Raw genomic sequence first — 17,802 nt, 5'->3', positions numbered from 1 at the left:
CTCCTGGGGACCCGGGAGTCCCCCTTGGGAGCCATGCCTGGGGTCTGTGGATAAGCCGGAGCCTCTGTGGGGCGGACACTCCCCAGCCAGGTATCGGCCCCAGGGCGGTAAGTCCACCGCAGGCTGTGCCCCAAGGGGGTGGGAGTCCCACTCCGGTGCTTTAGAGCCACCTTCCTCGCCAAGGCAGCCAGGCAGCTCTGTCCAATTCTTAGCCACCAGTGAAAGTGAGGAACTTCAAACAGATCACAACCCTCTTGCCTGGTTCTTCTTGATCACATCTTGACTGCAGCAAATAGGGGAGGGGATCTGTCAGTCCCCTTGACGGATGAGCAGCGGGAGGCCACAGGCCACCTCATCCTGCACAGCCCCAGCCCCGCACGCCTCACTCAGTGTGGCTCTTTGCTCTTGGTGCTGGGCGGGCTAGGAGGGTCCCAGAAGCCACGTGGCCCAGCCCAGCTTCCTGTCTGTATCCTCGGCCGCCAGCGAAGCCCTCTTCCCTGCGGACTTGCCTTTGCAGGGGAGGCCTGGGTAGGGGCAGGCACCCTGAGGGCCGGGCCTTCTCTCTGGGCTCCCCCTACCCATGAGGGTGCTTACAGGGGGCACTAAGAGGGCACCCAGCCCGACCTCCAGCAGGGATGGGCAGCCCGTTTTCTGACCGAATCTCTCTGGAGCGATCAGGCCTTTAAAAGCACCTCAGGGAACTCCCTGGTGGTCCAGTGGTTAGGGTGTGGTTTTGCCCCCTGTCGTCCCCAAGCCTGGTACAGAGTGGACCCCAAAAAGGGGTGTCAGAGCCACATAGAGATGGCCTCCCCGCCATCAGACTCAGCACCCCTGCCCGGCTGGTCCTCCAGAGCCTCATCTCCCTCCCTGACAGCTGACAGGGGCCACCGACCGTGGGGCGGCCATCAGAGTGCCCACCCAGAGGCCGTATGGGAGAGGGCTTCCAGCTGCTCAGCCCCTCTAGAGGCCAGGGCAGGGGTCCACTCCCATGCCACCAACCTCAGAAACTCAGTCTGAGAGGAGGGCAGAGCGGTGGGTGATCCCCAAGGGGAGCGTTGTGGAAACCCAGTGAGTCAGGCTACAGTAGGTCACCCTGGGGAGGCAGACCTGGCTACCCCTCCCGGCTCTTGCCACCCCCAGATTCAGGCGGCCTCACCTCAGCCGTGCAGCCCCACCCTACTCTGGGTGGCCCCAGGTGCCCTGACTCACGTCCTGTCATCCTATCGCCCAGCCTAATTGCTCCCCTCCCCGGCGTCAGTCATCCGAGAGGCCCTGGTCAGAGACCCCAACATCCTTCCCAGCTCCGCAATAGTGCCCCCCTCCACCCCACCCCCCGCAGGCTGTAAACTCCCTGGGGAGGGGCTCAGCCCCAAAGAGGTGGAGATGAGAGATGAGGAGGCAGGAAGCAGTAAAAGGACAGAAGAGGGTGCAGGGGGCGGGGTGGGGGGGCCCTCTGGGTATTTCACTGCCCCACACTCAGGACCCGAGACCCAGACCCCCACCCACTGCTGGCTACTCAGAGCCTCCCAGAGCTGGGATATCCCCGCCAGCCCAACCGGCCCCTCCCGTGAGGAAAGCCCTTTGCTGCCCCACACAGGGCAAGGAAGCCAACAGCCACCAGGCCCCTGTCAGCAGAGAACACCAGGCCCCATGTCCCTGGCACCGAGTGGCTCCTGGACGTGGCCGGTAGACACAGCGCAGTCAGTGGTCGCATCCCGGCTTTATTCTCCTGTCCCTCACGTCTGAGCCAAGGTTCAGAAATGGAACCAGGTCACAGTCCCCAGGGAATGGTCCTTGGCCCCCCTCCTAGGCCGGGCAGGGGGCGCTCTTGCCCACTCCTGCCTGCCTCCCTCTGCTGGGAGTTTCCCCAGGGACTTTCTCCTCGGTGAGGGCCGCAGGGCAGAGCCCCAGCAGGGAGCTGTTTGTGGGGGCCAGCCGTCCCCCCTGTCCTCAGACTCGTCCCAGCTCCAGCTCGGGCCTCCCGTGCAGGCCGTGGAGGATCTGGGGGCCCAGGGCTCCTTGTTCAAGGACTCGCCATGAGTGCCCTGCCTCCCCGTATTCTTGGGCTGCCTGGAGTCCCCGCTGAAACCCCAGTGCTGAGAACACTCCGCTCCCACGCTCTCCATCCACGCGGTGTCACTGGCTGAGGGAAGGGGCGAGAGCTCGCTTCTCCGGGTCCTGCACCTCGAGGCCTGGAGGGAGAAGCTCAGCTCAGCCTTACCCTCTCCAAGGGGTCCCAGCCGCCTGGCTGGGCCTCCAACACACCAGGCTTTCGCTTCAGCTCTTCCCTCTGCCAAGAACGCCATTCCCCAGACACATGGACAGGACACACTCTCCCCTCCAAGCCTTTGCTTCAGCTTCACCTCCTCTTGGAGGCCTGCCCTGAGCACCCTACCTGACCTCGCCACCTGCCAACCCAGGGTTCCTGATCTCACCCACCCTGCTCTCCTTTTTTTCCCAGGACGCTGTCACCTCCTAATACTGTAGGGCTGAGTTCCTCAGGACAGGAATGGGCACCTGAGATGTGGCCAGTCTGAACTGCAATGTGCTTGGGTGTAAACTACCACTGGACTTCAGACTTAGGGTGAAAAAAATGAAATATCTCGTTAAGGATTTTTTACACTGACTACATGTCTAAAATGGTAATAGTTTAGGCATACTGAGTTAAACAAAATATATTAATATTCTAATATCAATATATGTTAACGATGTGTTATTAACATATATTAGTAATCAATATAAATATATGTTAATAATGTTATTAACATATCAATATATGTTGTGATATTGAAATATATTAATATAATATATATTAATATGTATTAATAGAGTATGTTGGTGTATTTATGTATAATTTATTAAATGTATTAAATATATGATATATAGTATATTGAATATATCATATATTTATATAATGTATTAATATGCTAATATTAATTAATTTTACATGTCTCATTACTTCCTCTGATGGGGGTTTCCCTGGTGGCCCAGGTGGTAAAGAGTCTGCCTGCAATGCAAGAGACCCAGGTTTGATCCCTGGGCCAGGAAGATCCCTTGGAAAAGGAAATGGCAACCTACGCCAGTATCCTTGCCTGGAAAATCCCATGGACGGAGGAGGCTGGCAGACTACAGTCCATGGGGGTCGCAAAGATCCCTTGATGAGGCTACCTAAACATTTTATTTTATTTTATTTTTTTACCTAAACATTTTAAATTACACGTGGAGCTCACGTCATAGTTCTATTGGACAAGTTATTGTAGATAATTATTATTTTTATGCATATCATGTGCTGTCTCCCAGCTCCCCATACCGCAACGTTCTCTGTTATATTCCCAAGTAACACATCACCTGGCATTCCAGAAAGGCTCATGGTCAGATGAGTGAATGGGTGAACAAGGCCTGCAAGGGGCCCAGGAAGGGCAAATACCCACCTTCCTCCCAAACCCCCACTCACTCTCTCTGTTGGCATCTGCTTCGTGTTCCGCCAGGGTCTCGATGGAGCCGCCCCATCCCACACCAGGTCCTGGGGACACAAGGCGGCCACTGGGCCATGAGGGCCAGACAGAGGCAGCAGGGCGGGTGGGCAGACACCGGAGCCAGGAGGGAAGCCCCCTCCCCCAAGGAGCTGGTGGGCCCCCAGAGACCCTTCTCCCTCACCTTTGCCATGGGAGCTGGGTGCCCCCAGGGGCCCTGGGCGCCGCTGTCGGAATCGCTGCCGGGGGGTGTCCCCAGGACTGAATGACTCAGAGCTTCGCCCCACGGGGAATCTAGAGCTGAGTTTCCGCCGCTGCCCACCCGCCAGTGTCTCATCCCGCAGACACAGGGAGCTCTGTGCCCGGCGCATGGGTGCCGGTGAGGGGGACCCTGCAAGAGGCACAGGCAGGGGTGTGGGGGTGTTCGAGCAGTGCCGGGGGCGGGGCTGGGGGGAGCAGGGGCAGGGGCTGGGGGGGGGGGTGCGGGACTGGCAGGAGGAAGCTGCAGGGCACCACAGGGGACAGGAGGCTGCAGAGATGGGGCCTGGGAGCCGGGGGGTGGGGCAAGGTTGAATGAATGGAGGTGGCGACTGGGGGCAGAACCCTGTGCTGGCTCTGACACTAACTCACTGTGTGACCTTGGGCAAGGTGCTTCCCCTCCCTGAGCCTCGGCTTCCTCGTCTGCTGTCTGGGATAAGTGACCTCTGACTAAAGTCCCCGCTGCTCCGAGGTCCTAGGCACCACTCTGGATGGGTAGGACTGGGTGGGTGGCAGTGCGGGTGGGAGGGAGGTGACAGCCAAGAGGGACACAGCAGGGACCCAGGGCAGAGAGTCACTGGAACCATCTGATGGGGGGAGGGCAGGGGAGGGGAAGCTGCAGCAGGAAAGGCCAGTGGGGGACACATGCACAAACCACACAGGAAGACCGGGGGCACTGGCAAGCCCCTGGGGGCGGGGGCCCCCCAGACCCACCTGTCCCATCTGCCTCCCTGCCCTCGGGGAGCTCCGTCTCTGGGGGGCCCCCCAGGCTCTCGGTGCTGCCAGCCCCATCGGCCCCCAGGCGCGGCCCCCCATGGGGGCCCCCCTCCCGCCGGGGCCTCATCAGCCTCTTCACCTTGTCTGCCAGCCAGCTGCCCTTCCTGGGGGCAAGAGGGCACAAAAGGGGGTCATGCCAGGGAAGAAGGACAAGAAGGCCATGTTGGGGGTGGCAGAGGCCAGGCCAGCCCTCACTTGGGCCTGGACCCGGGCTGGGCCAGGGCTCAGAGGGCAGGGCAGGGGCGAGGTAGGGAAGACCTCCTGCCCTCCGGGGTGGAGGGGCCCGCTCACTTGGTCCGGGGCAGGGGCCCAGGCTCCAGCACGCGGTACTGGTCCATGATTTTCTCCACCAGCTTCTGCTTCTCCCGGCGCAAGGCGTTCAGCTGGTCCCTGGGAGGATGGGGAGGGAGGAGGTGGGCTTGAGGCCTGGGCAGGAACACGGGGTACACACGGGTACACCCCTGCTGGTTAAGCAGCCACATGCCCCAGGATGGGTTGATACACTGTGCTGCCCGAGCCCCCGGGAGGGTCAGCCTCCCCTTTCCCCAGGCCTTCCCAGGAAATTGCCCCATAAACGTCCCAAGGGGCAGCCACGCCAGCCCCCGTGGCCCCTCACAGGTACTCGCGCTGCTCGCGGTGCAGGTGGTCCCGGCTCTCCAGGCTGCGCTCCAGGAGCTCCCGGTTCTCCCGGCTCAGCGCCTGCACCTCGGCCAACAGCTGCCGGTTCTCCTCTTCCTGGGTGCTCCGGAGCTCCATCAACAGCTGTCACAGGCAGACGGCAGGACAAGCAAGCAGGGGCGGCTGGGGGACGCTTAACTGGGCTCAGGGCAGCGGCCTTCCACCCAATCCTGGCTCTTTCCAACCCCACCCTCCCCTCCAGCCGCCCTCCCTCCCCAGCCACCCACCCCTCACCGCACCTCGCACTGCGTGGTCAGCCGGCAGGCACTCAAGTCCAGCTGCTGGTTGGACTCCCGCAGTCGCTGGCTCTGGGCTTCCAGCTGTGCCCGCTCCAGCTCCAGCCTAGCCAGCCGACCCCGCAGCTCCCCGCGTTCCCCCTGTAACTCCCCGCGCTCCCGGGACACCTCCGCCAGCAGCATCTGAGCCCTGCAGAGGCAAGGAGATCTGCTCTCCAGGAGGAACCTCCCCCCAACCCCGCCTCAACTGGGTCCTTCCTGATGGCAGAGGAACCAAGAAGAGGACAGGCGACAAAGCAGGACCCCGTGGGGAAAGGGACTAACTCACCATCAACCCACTTCGCAGATGGGAACACTGAGGGCTGGCCCAGGAGAGGAGGGGCTGTGCCCGGGCTGGTACCTGTCATGCTCACTCTGCAGCCTCCGGAGCTCCTCCTCCAGGCCCCGCTGCCGATGCCCATCCTGCACCAGGCGTTCACGCTCTGCCAGCAGGGCTACCTCCTGCGCCTCCACGTTGGCCCTCTGGGCCTGCAGCTGTTCGTGCCTGCGATGAACCAGGGGCTCAGGGGGCTGCAAGGACCGGGGCCAGGGCAAGCAGGCAGCTGGACCGTCTGGAAGTCCTCCATCTCCTAAGCATAGGCCCCAGGGGGGCAAAGCCACAGGGCAGAATGCTGTGCCAGGCACCCACCACTCCAGACCACCGATGAAGCCCCAGGGTGAGCCCACCCCAGAAGTGCAGGGAGCCCTGCCGCACAAGAGGGCACAGCCTGCTGGTGGTTCTCAGGGAACAGGGGGCCCGCTCTGGGCGGACAGGGGGCGCCCGGGAGAGGAGCTGTGAGCTTGGGGGGGGTGCTCACCGGCCCTGCAGCTCCCGATGGGCCAGCTCCAGCGCCCGCATGTTGGCCTTGAGGTCGCGGTGCCGGGCCAGCAGCCCCTCCAGCTCAGCCTCCTGCCGCCGCTGCAGCTGCGCCAGGGCCTCGTGGTCCCGCAGCAGGGCCTGCTGCTGTCCGCGGGTCTCCTCCTGGGAGCGCCGCGCCGCCTGCACCTCCTCCTCCAGCAGCCCCAGCTTCCGGTGCAGCTCCTGGCCCTGCGTCTCCAGTACAGACTTCTCGGCCTAGGCCAGAGTGGGGAGCGGAGTAGGGGGCTGCTTCGGGGGGCATCCCAAGCCGGAAAGGGGGGTAAGGGATGGGGGGGCAGAAGGCAGAGGGTGGAGGAAAGGAGAGACAGTGTCGGGGAGCCGACGGCCAGTGGCACAAGGCGGGGAGGGGACAGATGGGGCTGGGGTTGGGGCAGGGAAGGCCAGAGGGACTGATGGCCGGCCGTGGAGGGGAGGGCTGGAGACGGGGTGAAAGGGGCACTGACGGGGGTGCTGGAGGCCAGCAGGCGGGTAGGAGCGGGGGACGGGGGAGGGCCGTGGGCAGGAGGGGATGGGGGGCGGGGCCCACCTGCAGGCGGCTGCTGTTCTCCTGGGCCCGCTGACTCTGCAGCAGCAGCTCCTGGGCGCGCCCCTGCAGGCTCCCCAGCTGCCCCTCCAGGTGCTGCAGCTGGCCCTGAAGAGCAGCTTTCTCTGCTGCCAGCGTGGCATTCTGTCGGGTGGGTGGGGAGGGAGGGTGGTTAGCAGGGGGCCAGGTCTCCGGGACACTGCCGCCTGCCCCCTCAGCCCTGCGCCCACCAGCCTGACACTCACAGTGCGCTCCACCTCGATAAGCCGCACGCTCTGGGCCTCCGTGCCCTTGGGCTCCGTCTTCTCCTGGGACCCCAGCCCCGCAGCGCCCTGGCGCAGCTGCAAGGAGAAGCCCAGGGAGGTCACACAAGGGCGTGGCGGGGTTTTGGGGCAGCACAGCAAACCTCCCCTGGCAATCCCACAGTTGCCGGCCGGGTGGTCTGCTGGGGACCCGCTGGCTATGTTCTGTCCTAGGCGGACAGCGAGCCCCCCAAGGGCAGTGGCGGCCTGGTATGGGGCCCGCACCACACTGGTGCCGTGCCATGTGCAACAAGGGCATCAGAAATGATTCCTGACTTATGACCGTCGGCGCTGAGCTCAGGAAGTGGTGGGGCCCCCGCAGGAGAGACACAGCAGGTGCCTCAGAGTCAAGCTGCCAGGCTCAGTCGGGTTGAAGAATAGAGGCAACAAGGCCCGGGCAGAGCTACCTGGCTCCCAGCACAGCGCTTCCTCCTACAGGCCCTGAAATGGGGTGCAAGGGGCGAGACAGGAGGGGAGCCCTGAAGTACCTACCCGAGGATGGAGACAGGGGTGGGCTCAGGCCCCAGCAACCTGGGCGGTGGCCTCACCTTGAACAGCTCATCCTCCAACTGCAGGGCCCTCTTTCTGAGCTCCATCAGTGCCTCCTCCTTGCTGGTGGCCGCCGCCTGCAGCTCAGCTTCCAGCCGCTGCTCCAGGCCCTGGTACCTGCCAGGAGAAGTCTTAGCACCCAGCCCTCCCCAAATCTTTACCTGCCCCTCTCTGCCCCTCGGGCAGTGCCCCACCTCTGGTGCTGGAACTCCTGTTCCCGCAGAAATTCCTGGCGTTCCAGGGCTGCCCGTTCCAGCTCATTCTGCAGACGCTCCAGCCGGGCCCCCAGCTCCCGGCCCCGCACCACAGCCTTCTCCAGCTCCTGAGGGCAGGCAGAGTGGGCTCAGGGCCAGAAAGGTAGACCGCCACCCTCACCAGGCCTGAGAGTCAGGAGACCTGGCCTTCTGTCCTTGCTCTGTCACCCCAAGCAAATATCATTAACTCTCTGGTCCTCTACTCCCCCATCTGTAAAATGGGAGCAAAGCCTGATGACCTTGCAGAGGGGGTATGAAAGAGCCGGAGATTATAAGCCTGCCAAGAAGTGAGGAAGCCCCTGGACCAGGGCTCAGAGACACTCGCTGGGCACATGTCTTCACCTCTTTGAAACCATGGTTCCTCATGTGCCCAGTGACAGCTGGATGCTCCCTGCGTGCTGAGGTCACACAGGGCAGTTGAGGGGAAGAGGGGCTCAGAGGCAGCGGGTCTGGAGAATACTCTCAGCCACAGGGGGATGGCCACAGAGGGCAGGAACTTGGTGAAGGCCAGGCCTAACCACAGTGGGAGCTGGGAGGGGGAGGGCCAGGATGCTTGCTGCTGACCAGGCCTGTGGCGGTTGGGCCATACCATTGAGGAAGTGGGTAGGAGACCCGCTCTGGCCTGTGGCCCCTGCCCCCAGAGAGGTAGGTCGAACCATTCTGAGGTACAGGGTGGGGGTGGGGGGGCTCCAGCAGGATGAAACCACGCAGAAGGGCCAACCATGACAGCCGCCCACCAAGTCCTGCTCTTGGAAATGGAGCCTACCCATCTGTGCTCTGGTCATCCTGGCTTAGCAACTCCACCCGGGCCAGCCCCCGGGGTCACTGCACTTCCAGACACCCTTGACCACTGCCTCTTGCTGAAAAACTAAAAGTCCCACAAGGCCATGCTGCCCACAGCCCCCAGCCACAAGAGCCCCAGGACGGAGAGCAGGCAGAACAGGGATGCCCACAAGACCTGCATCTCAGGTCGGACCCCTGTCCTGCCCCCTCCAGACCCTGGCCGCAGCCCCCAGGGCGCCACCCACTGCGCCTCCTCCCCCTCACTGGCCCCTGCAGCGGGGAGGCCCTCTTGGACAAACCCCTTGGCCCCTGGTTCCCTAACCTCCCTCCCCTGGCCAGCCACCTCCTCCCGCACCACGCCCAGTTATCACCAGGAACTGCTCCACCAGGAAATCTCACATAATTCCCCTTTGTCCTTAATGTCTTCCACCCGCTTAGTCCTCAAAGCCAGCTCTTTTGGCTGGCCAGCTCTACCAGTTCTTCCCTACCCACCGGCTGGCATTCCCTGTCTGCTGATTAAGCCCATACTGAGTGCCAGGCGCTGCCCCAAGCGCTCTACATTCATTATCTTCCAGGATCTTGTGACATAGGTATCATTTTTATTCTGGTTTTACAGGTAAGGAAACGGAGACTCAGAGAGGTTAAGTAACTGGCCCCAAGCCACATAGCTGACTAGGGGAGCTGAGCTATAACCCAGATCTTTCTGCTAGCATCTCTCAGCTCCTCCAGAGTGGACCCCAGAGACAAGCTCTTGGCCTTACCCTCTCACCCACACTCTCAATTCTCACACGCCCCAGACCCAGCCAACAGCATGTTGCTGACTCCTCACCATCAGGAGGTGTCTCGAAACAAATAATTTCTCCTCTCTGAACCTCAGTCCCTGCTCTGTGTAACAGGGAAACTGCTCAGCTTCCAGAAGATTTGATACTTCCCAAGTGGTACCAGTGGTAAAGAATCTGCCTGCCAATGCAAGAGATGCAAGAGACGCAGTTTCAATCCCTGAGTTCAGACGATCCCCTAGAGTAGGAAATGGCAACCCATTCCAGTATTCTTGCCTGGAAACTTCCGTGGACAGAGGAGCCTGGCGAGCTACAGTCCATGGGGTCACAAAGAGTCAGACATGATTGAGCACACGTGTGCTGCAGCATACCCTCACCCCAGCCCTGGGCCACACTGGCCCAAACACCCATCCCCTTGCCTCATGGTCTGTTCTGCTTCCTCTGAGGAGCCTCCAGACCTGCAGATCTGACCACTCTGCTCACATTATACCCTCCACTGACTCCTTGTCACCCTAGTGAAAACAGCTGCAACTCCTTCCTTTGCTTGGAAGGAAGATGAAGTCTTGCCCAATAGGAAACCTGCTTAAGGAAGTCTTCATGTCACCTCGCTCCACTCCCTGCTTCTCGCTCCACCCCTGCAAACAGGCCTGCTCCTCCTCCCGGCTCATTGCCATTCTCTCTCCTCCTCCAAGAAGCTTTCCCTGATGAACCCCAGCCCGAGTCCAGTGTGCTTCCTGGACCCCTACGGCTCCCCGCACAGTCCTGTCTCCACCCCAGATTGTGAGTAAGTGTCTCCCAGAGGTTGCGAGTGCTGGCTGCCTAGTACAGGGCCTGGTGCCAAGAAGATGCCTGAAAACATGCTTGAATGAATGAATACAGGGGTTTCCAGGTTTTCTCTCTTTTCCAACCCCCATCCCAGCTCCGGCCCACCTCACCTGCCACTTTTTTTTCTTTTTTTTTGGCCACGCCATGCAACTTGCGGGATCTTAGTTCCCTGACCAGGGATCGAAACTGTGCTTCCTGTACTGGATGCAGAGTCCACTGGACCACCAGGGAATTCTCTCACCTGCCAACTTGACCACGGGCACTGCCTTCCAATGGCCCCAGGTCCCCTTATACACCAAGGTGACTCTCCCCAAACCCAGCATCACACAGGTTGGCCCACACCTTGGGTGAATTTCCCTGCCTGGGGATGAAGTACCAATACACACAAAGCTGGCCTGACACACCTCTCCACCTACCCCCATGTCTCCCGGGCCCCTCAGCATTTCAAACACCTTCAAGTCTTTGCACTTGCTGTTCCGCCTGGATGAAATATCCCTCCCCACCTAATGAAATCTCGATCTTTCCTTAGAACCCTCCCTGAAGCCTTCTTGCCCCGACCCTGGCATCAGTTCCCATTCCCATGGATTGCCAAAGCACTTTGCCCAGGACAACCAACGTATCTTAAGCCTTTGCCCACCATGAACTAGGCTCTTCACACCATTATTTCCGTCCGCCTTCCAAAGCCCCACCGAGGCAGCTATGAAGAGCACCCCCCTTTTACAGAGGGAGGCACTGGGGTGCAACTGAGTAAACCGCCACAGTCAGAGAGTCAGGATTTGCACCCAGGCCATCTAGCTCCATGCCCACCACCTCCTACAGCCATCCCATCAAAGGCAGGGGCCATCTGCCCCGGTCCCAGGCCAGGTGCGCCTTTTGAGGCAGGAGTGGACTTTGCCCTTCCCTCTCCAGCCCCAGCTCAGTGCTGGGTACTCGGTGGTTGCTGACGGAATTAATAACCCCCAAGCCCCAGCAACTGGCCTGGAACCCTGTCTCCTGGCCGTGAGCCCCACCATACCTCCTGGAGGGCCTGCTTCTCCCGGCGCTGCCTCTCAGCCTCCTCCAGGTGCCTGCGGCCCTCGCCCTCCAGCACGTGCAGCTGCTCCTCGGCCTCTTCGGCCCGGGCCCGCAGCCTGGGCACCTCTCGCTCCCACTGCCTCCGCTCACGGCCGACTGCTGCCAGCGCCTCCGCCAGCGCCTCCCGCTCCCGCGACGCAGCCTCCAGCTCCCGGGCAGAAGACTCCACCGCCTCCCGCAAGCGGGCCAGCTCCCGGGCCTGGGCCTCCACCTCCCGGTGGGCCTCAGCCTCTGCCCTCCGGGCCTGAGCCAGCTCTTCCGAGAGGCGGGCAGCCTCCGTGCCTCGGGCCTCCAGCCTCCGGGCCTGGGCCTCCAAATCTGCTCGGAGGGCCTCAGCCTCTTGCTTCAGCCGCACCGCCTCCTCCTGGAGGGCCTCCCGCTGGGGGACACCACTGACCAGGATCTCCTCGGGGGCCCACGCCTCCCGGGTCCGGACCTCAGGAGCCCCTTCCAGTTTCTTCTGCGGCTTTTGTTCAGTTGCATCCCCGACCAACCCCCCCACCCTCTGTTCATGCTCTCTGGCCTCTGTTTGCCCCTCGGGTAGGTCCAGCCTCTGGTCTAGGGTCCCCTGCTCCTCCAACCGCACACACAGGCTGGTCTCCGAGGGTCCCAGCTTGCTCTCAGGGTCCTCCTGTTTTACCCTCGGGGCCTCCGGCACCGACTCCCCAGTCTCTCCTCCCAGAGACAGCTGGGCCTGAATGTTAACCTCAGGACCCTGAGGTGGGGTCACAGAGGCAGGGGTCCGGAGAGGGGGTCCCAGGCCAGCCTTCTTTGGGAACTCCTGTGCCTCTGTGTCGGGGTCTGACTCCTGGGGCATGGAGTCTGCAGGGACCACGACATCCGTCTGGAGAGGCCTCTCCACCCCCTGCGGGTCCAGATCAGATGCTGCCCCCTCGAGGGCTGACTCAAATGCCAGGGGAGCTGGGTCTGAGGCCTGGGGGCCTTCATCCGCTGCCTGAGCAGCCAAAGCCTGGGGGTCGGGGTCTGAGGCCAGGCAAGTCTGCGGAGCTGAGTCCGGCTCTTGAATCACCGAGTCTTCGTTCTGCTCCTCCAGTAGGGGGGGCTGAGGGCACATGAGTTCAGTTCAGTCACTCAGTCATGTCTGACTCTTTGCGACCCCAGGGACTGCGGCACACCGGGCCTCCCTGTCCATCACCAACTCCTGGAGTTTACTCAAACTCATGTCCATTGAGTCAGTGATGCCATCCAACCATCTCATCCTCTGTTGTCCCCATCTCCTCCTGCCTTCAATCTTTCCCAGCATCAGGGTCTTTTCAAATGAGGGCACAGGGTCTTTTCATGAGGGCACATGAGAGGGATGGTCAAACCCAGAGGAGGTGGCCAGGAAGGGCCTGCAGATGGTTGAAGGGGACTCACCTGGCCACCTGGCTGCCTCTGCAGCACCCGGAGCAGGCCTCGAAGCTCCTGATTCTCCCGCTCCAGGGTCCGCAGCCGCCCAGCCTCTGCCTCCCTCACTTCATCATGCAGCGAAGGAGCGGCTCCGGGCAGGGGTTCTGGGGTGTGGAAGATGCAGTCAGGTACCCCCTGCTCCCTTACGACTCCTCACATACACCCCCACCTCTGACACCAGACCTGGGGGGAGGGGATGAAACCAGAAGCCAACCCCACTAAGAAAAAAAAAGAGGGAAAGTGTTAGTTGCTCAGTCGTCTGACTCTGCGACCCCTTGTCTGTTGCCCGCCAGGCTCCTCTGTCCATGGGATGCTCCAGGCAAGGATACTGGAGTGGGTAGCCATTCCCTTCTCCAGGGGATCTTCCCAGCCCCAGGACCGAACCTGGGTTTCCTGCATTGCAGACATTCTTTACTGTCTGAGCCACTATGGAAGCCCCAGTAGCTACAGGGAAACAGAGGCAGCTCCCACCCGCAGCCCTGCCACTGGGGCCCCACTCACCCTCCCCAGGGGAGCCTGGGGGTGGTTCCAGGCTCCGCTGAAGCTCCAGTTCCAGCTCCACATTCTCTTCTGCAAGCTGGTCCACCTGATGCCGCAGGGAGTCCAGCTCCTGGAGGGGAGAGCAGGGTCAGGCAAGCCCTCCCCACTATGGCCAGCCCCAGTGTGGGGGCTAGAGGGTCACTGGAAGGAAAAGGCAACCCACTGCAGTATTCTTGCCTGGAGAATCCCATGAACAGAGGAGCCTGGTGGGCTAGAGTCTGTAGGGTCACAGAGTCTGGACATGACTGAGTGTGTACACACACACACACACACACACAGAGGAATCAGGGAGTAGGAGTCAGCGGTCACCAAGGTACCCTAGGGACCTCTGAGGTCACGGATCACTGAGTGACCGGGGGTCTCACCGCGTGGGCCTCGCCCAGCCGAGTCCGCAGCAGCAGGTTCTCACGCTGGGTCTCGTGCAGCCGAGCACAGCGCTCCTGAGCGGCCTCCAGCTGCTCCTCCAGGAGCGCCTTGGAGGCCTCCAGAGTCCCCGAGAGCACCCGCTCCTCCTGGTGGGGAGCAGAGAGTCGGTGGCAGGATGCTCCCCCACCCCCGCCGACCCCGCGCACATTCCAGGCTCCCCCCGCCCATTCTGACCCCGCACCCTAGTGGCTCTCCAGGCCCCGCCTCTCCCCTCCATCTGCCCCACCCTCTCCAAGTTCTCTCCCGGGACCACTTCCCCAGCACCGGGCCCCGCCCTTCTCCTGTGTAGGCCCTGCCCCTTCTCAAGAACGGCCTTCCAAGGTGGCACCCTTCTAGGCCCCCCTCAGCCCCATTGCTGGTGCTATAGACGCTGCCTCCCCTACCGCTCCCACCCTCCTCTCCAGGACCTAGCCTTGCCTACAGCCTCCACCGCTCCCCTCCACCTGCCCCATCCTCCAAAGGGCCTAGCCCCAGACACCCCCTCACCCCGTTCTCCTAGCAATGCTTGGGGCCTCCACTAAGTCCTGACTCTCGGCCAAACTCTCTCCTCTCTTGGCCCTCCCGGTCCCCAGCGCCCACGCCCACCCTACGCCCGGCCCCGCAGCCCCGCCTCCCGCCTCACCTCTAGCCGGCCCTTGCAGGCCTCGGCAGCCTGGAGGCGCTCTCGGCATCGTCGCAGTTCCTCCTGCAGGCGGGGCAGGCGGCCCGCCCGCTCCCGCAGCGCGTCTGCCTCCTCGCGGTACAGCTCGGCCCGCTTGGCCTGTCCCGTCAGCGCCTGGGCCTGAGCCAGACGGGTGCGGAGCTAGGACAGGCCACCCGCCAGCCACAGGGATTGGGACGGGAAGGAACCGGGCTGGAGGAGGCAGGAGGACGGGGAAGGTGCGGGAAAGGGGTTAAGGAATGCGCGACCATGCCTGGGGACATCTGAGCGCACCTCCTGGCGGAGCCTTCGGATTTCGGCCTCCAAGCCCTGCACCTCCGCTTGGGAATCCAGCAGCAGCTCTGCTTTCTCCTCACTGGAGGGAAGGCACGCAGGAAGGGTCTGGGGACCTGCCCCTTCCAGCCCTTTTCCTCCAGCCCTGATCCCAACCGGGACCCCATCCTGCCGCCTGCCCCCAGGTCCCTTCCAGTACTTACAGCTCCTGCCGGAGGCGCCGCAGCTGGGCCTTGGCATTGGCCAGCTGCAGGGCCAAGGTGTGCGAGGCCCCCTCGGAGGGAATCCTGGCGGGAGTCTCAGGCAACAAGGGGGCAGGCTCCCGGTCCAGCAGCAGTTCAGCCAGCCGCTGTGGGAGGTCCAGGGTCAGAAGCAACCCCTCCCAGGACCTCCACATCCGCCCCCAATTACCCAAGCTAAACCTGGCTGTTGCAGCCCTGCGGACCCAAGACCCACAACCCCAGCCCCACACCTGGACCCCGGTGCCCCTCCCCCACATGTCTGGATCCCCATGGTCCTCCTGTTCTTGGCCTGCTGCCCCCTACCTGGGCCCCCAGGTCGCGCTCCCGTGCCAGCTTCAGCAGTGTCCCCATCAGGCTCCGGGAGAGCATCTCCAGCTCCGGAGTTGCCAGCTCCCCAGTCTCCGGCCCAGTCAGCGCCAGCACCAAGCCCGCCCCGGGCTGGGTCACCTGGAGCCCAGGGAGAGCAGTTCAGCCAAAGAAGAAGAAGGGGGCCAGTGTCCCCGAGGGCAGCCCAAGCATCTTACCTCCTGGATGGCAGCAGCCAGCTCGCTCTGAACCTCCAGGCTGAGGCCCTGGATGTGGCGGATGAACAGTTCCCGGTGCTCACACTGCAGGGGGGCAAGGAGAGGGCGGTGAGACTGGCGCCAGAGGGCATCCCGCCACCTCTGCGGCCAGAGCTGGACCCTGCCCTTCCCTGCCCCGCTCACCTGCACTGACGCCCCCAGCAGTAGCCTAAGGATGCCTTCCAGCTCCTCCACCGCCTCCTCTGCAGGGCACAAGCCACAAGGGGTTAACCGGGAGGGACAGCGGGTAGAAGCAGGAAGGGGTGGAGGGGTGGTAGGAGAGAGCACCTGAGAAGGGGTCAAAGCCCAGCGTCTGGAGGTCTGGGGGTGGCGACAGGATCAGCAGCTGCAGCTCCTCCTGGGGTGGAGGGGGCCAGCGATAAGAGATGGGCCTCCCCCCAGGGGGGCTCCAGGGCCCAGCCTCCCCCTCCCGACCCCTCACCTGGTAGAAGTCCCTCAGTCGGCCCCACAGGTGGTTCAGGTTCCACACCCGCCAGGCTGCCGGGCCGTCATGGCCCCTGATCATTCGAGGGCCCCCTCGGGAACTGGGAGCACTGTGGGCACGGGACGGGGGGGTGGGGAGCAACCGGTGGAAGGGAAGATTGAGGACCCACCTCCTCTGAAGCAGGCTCTGCCAGCCACCCCTCAGGCTCCTCCCCCCAGGCCACCTGGCCCCCTCCCCTCACGCCCCGCCCCCCTCCAGGTCATCCTCTGATGCCCCTTACATGATGCGCAGCACCCGCAGGAGCAGGGCCCCATCGCTGAGACGCAAGAACCTCTTCTCCGGACACAGAGGCCCCTCTCCTTCCTCCTCCTCCTCCCCCTCCGGCTCCTCCGCCTCCCCCACCAGCCCAGCTAGTCCCAGCGCCTGTGGGAGCACAAACGAGTCATCTGTCCTGCCCGGGCGCGGGGCGGGGGAGACCCCCACTACCAGAGTGAATCCTGAGCCCCTCTGACCTGCCGCCCTGCACCCACATAGTCCCCTCCTCACCGGTTCCCTGAATGTCAGTGGCCCTGGGTCCAGACACCTTTTCCTTCCCACAGCTGCCTGGACTTCTCCGTCCCCACTTAAGCCCACCCCTCCCCTCAGCCCCTTCCCCCCACCACGCCCCACTCTGCCCCCTCTCCCCTTACGCCCACACCAGCCCCCCCTGCTGCTCGTTTCCTCCCCCAAGGCCCCCCTCCCACTGCACCCTCACCCAGGTGGCCAGGCTGCCACTCAGGAAGTCTCTGATCCTGGGCCCCTTGCCCCCATCCATGACGGGGTCAGGGTGTTGGTCCCGCTGCGGCAGCTACACCTGCCCTGAGAGGAAGAGGAAGTCCCCAAGAGGGGGAGATCCCAGGCCCAGCCACAGACACCCTGTGCCGCTTCCGCCTTCCGGGTGCTGACGGGCCTATGCACCCCCAGAGTCCTGCCTCAGCCCCCCTTTCGCCACTCCACATCCTCCCAGCATCTCGGGCAGGGCCGGCCCAGAGGTCAGCCGGCGAAAGTGGACTCAGGGCCACCCAGGAGCAAGGAGCAAGGCCCACCGCTCTCCTGGCTCCGTGGACAACGGTGGGTGAGTCCTCCACTTCTCTGGGCCTTGGTTGCCCAACTTGAAACCGAAGAGAGTGACCTCAGCCCTGCATCTTCCAGGGCCCCAGAAAGGGTTCCAGGCCTTATATGGTGACACTAGGCACCCACGGTGCGTCTTCCAACTTGCCTGGCTTTCCTTTCTCAAACTCACCCAAACCACCCTCCCAACCTGTGACTCTAGGGAGGGGCCGCCTCCCACATCAAGCCTCCTCTGAATCCCCACCAGAAGTGAGTACCCCTCCTCAGACCCCACCCTCCCCCAGCCTCTTTATACACCGGACTGAAACACGACGTCTACTCCATGTGCTAGCGACCTCACGAGGCTTGATTTCCCGTCTGTAAAAGAAGTGGGTTAGAATCCAGCATCTGAGGGATGCAGTTCAATGCAGAGACCAGAGGTATGTCTTGGGGATAAACCAGGATACTCTAGTTGCCCCACTGCTCACTAGGGGGCGCCGCATAGGACACTGCTGGGTACCGAGATGTAGTAAAAAGTCACGTTGCTCCCCCCCACCCCCCCGCGGGGATGCACAGCACGCTGGGGAGATAGCTATGCAGAAAGTCGCACACACACACCCAAAAGGTAATGTTGCAGCTGTGCTATGTGCATTGACAGGGGAGGGATTTGACTTCAGTGGGATGATCAGGAGACGCATGGTGAGGGAGGAGGGCAGTGACTGC

At 62.5% G+C, this 17,802-nt stretch overlaps 1 protein-coding gene and 1 long non-coding RNA gene across 4 annotated transcripts; one reads left to right on the top strand and one right to left on the bottom strand.

Moving 5' to 3' along the window:
* Positions 1-2,002: 2,002 nt before the first annotated feature.
* Positions 2,003-3,234, top strand: LOC139031886 (uncharacterized). Its single transcript, XR_011484391.1, has 2 exons — positions 2,003-2,642; positions 2,992-3,234. It is a non-coding gene; the product is annotated as an uncharacterized lncRNA (long non-coding RNA).
* On the bottom strand, positions 2,043-17,111 carry CCDC88B (coiled-coil domain containing 88B). 3 transcript variants are annotated; one of them, XM_020903278.2, is made up of 27 exons: positions 16,745-17,101; positions 16,271-16,413; positions 15,988-16,099; positions 15,834-15,903; positions 15,690-15,748; positions 15,507-15,590; positions 15,286-15,429; positions 14,944-15,089; positions 14,741-14,822; positions 14,429-14,587; positions 13,746-13,892; positions 13,342-13,450; positions 12,808-12,944; positions 11,372-12,493; positions 7,910-8,037; positions 7,715-7,832; positions 7,110-7,205; positions 6,868-7,008; positions 6,280-6,536; positions 5,823-5,966; positions 5,426-5,612; positions 5,125-5,270; positions 4,800-4,898; positions 4,446-4,612; positions 3,658-3,864; positions 3,455-3,523; positions 2,043-2,192 (listed from the first exon to the last, which is right to left on the bottom strand). In XM_020903278.2, exons 1-27 carry the CDS (start codon positions 16,802-16,804, stop codon positions 2,137-2,139), a joined length of 4,389 nt encoding a protein of 1,462 aa, XP_020758937.2. In that variant the 5' UTR covers positions 16,805-17,101; the 3' UTR covers positions 2,043-2,136. The 3 variants fall into 3 exon arrangements, 2 of the variants coding, with proteins under 2 accessions (XP_020758937.2, XP_070313665.1); XR_011484390.1 differs by lacking the exons at positions 2,043-2,192; positions 3,455-3,523 and adding an exon at positions 4,104-4,318 and having other exon boundaries at positions 3,823-3,864; positions 16,745-17,111; XM_070457564.1 differs by lacking the exons at positions 2,043-2,192; positions 3,455-3,523; positions 4,446-4,612 and having other exon boundaries at positions 3,704-3,864; positions 16,745-17,111.
* Between the last annotated feature and the right edge of the window lie 691 nt (positions 17,112-17,802).

Source organism: Odocoileus virginianus, chromosome 28, assembly GCF_023699985.2.
Source record: "Odocoileus virginianus isolate 20LAN1187 ecotype Illinois chromosome 28, Ovbor_1.2, whole genome shotgun sequence".
Lineage (NCBI taxonomy): Eukaryota > Metazoa > Chordata > Mammalia > Artiodactyla > Cervidae > Odocoileus > Odocoileus virginianus.
The sequence above is the reverse complement of the archived record's forward strand: the minus strand, read 5'-3'. Positions and strand labels throughout refer to the sequence as shown.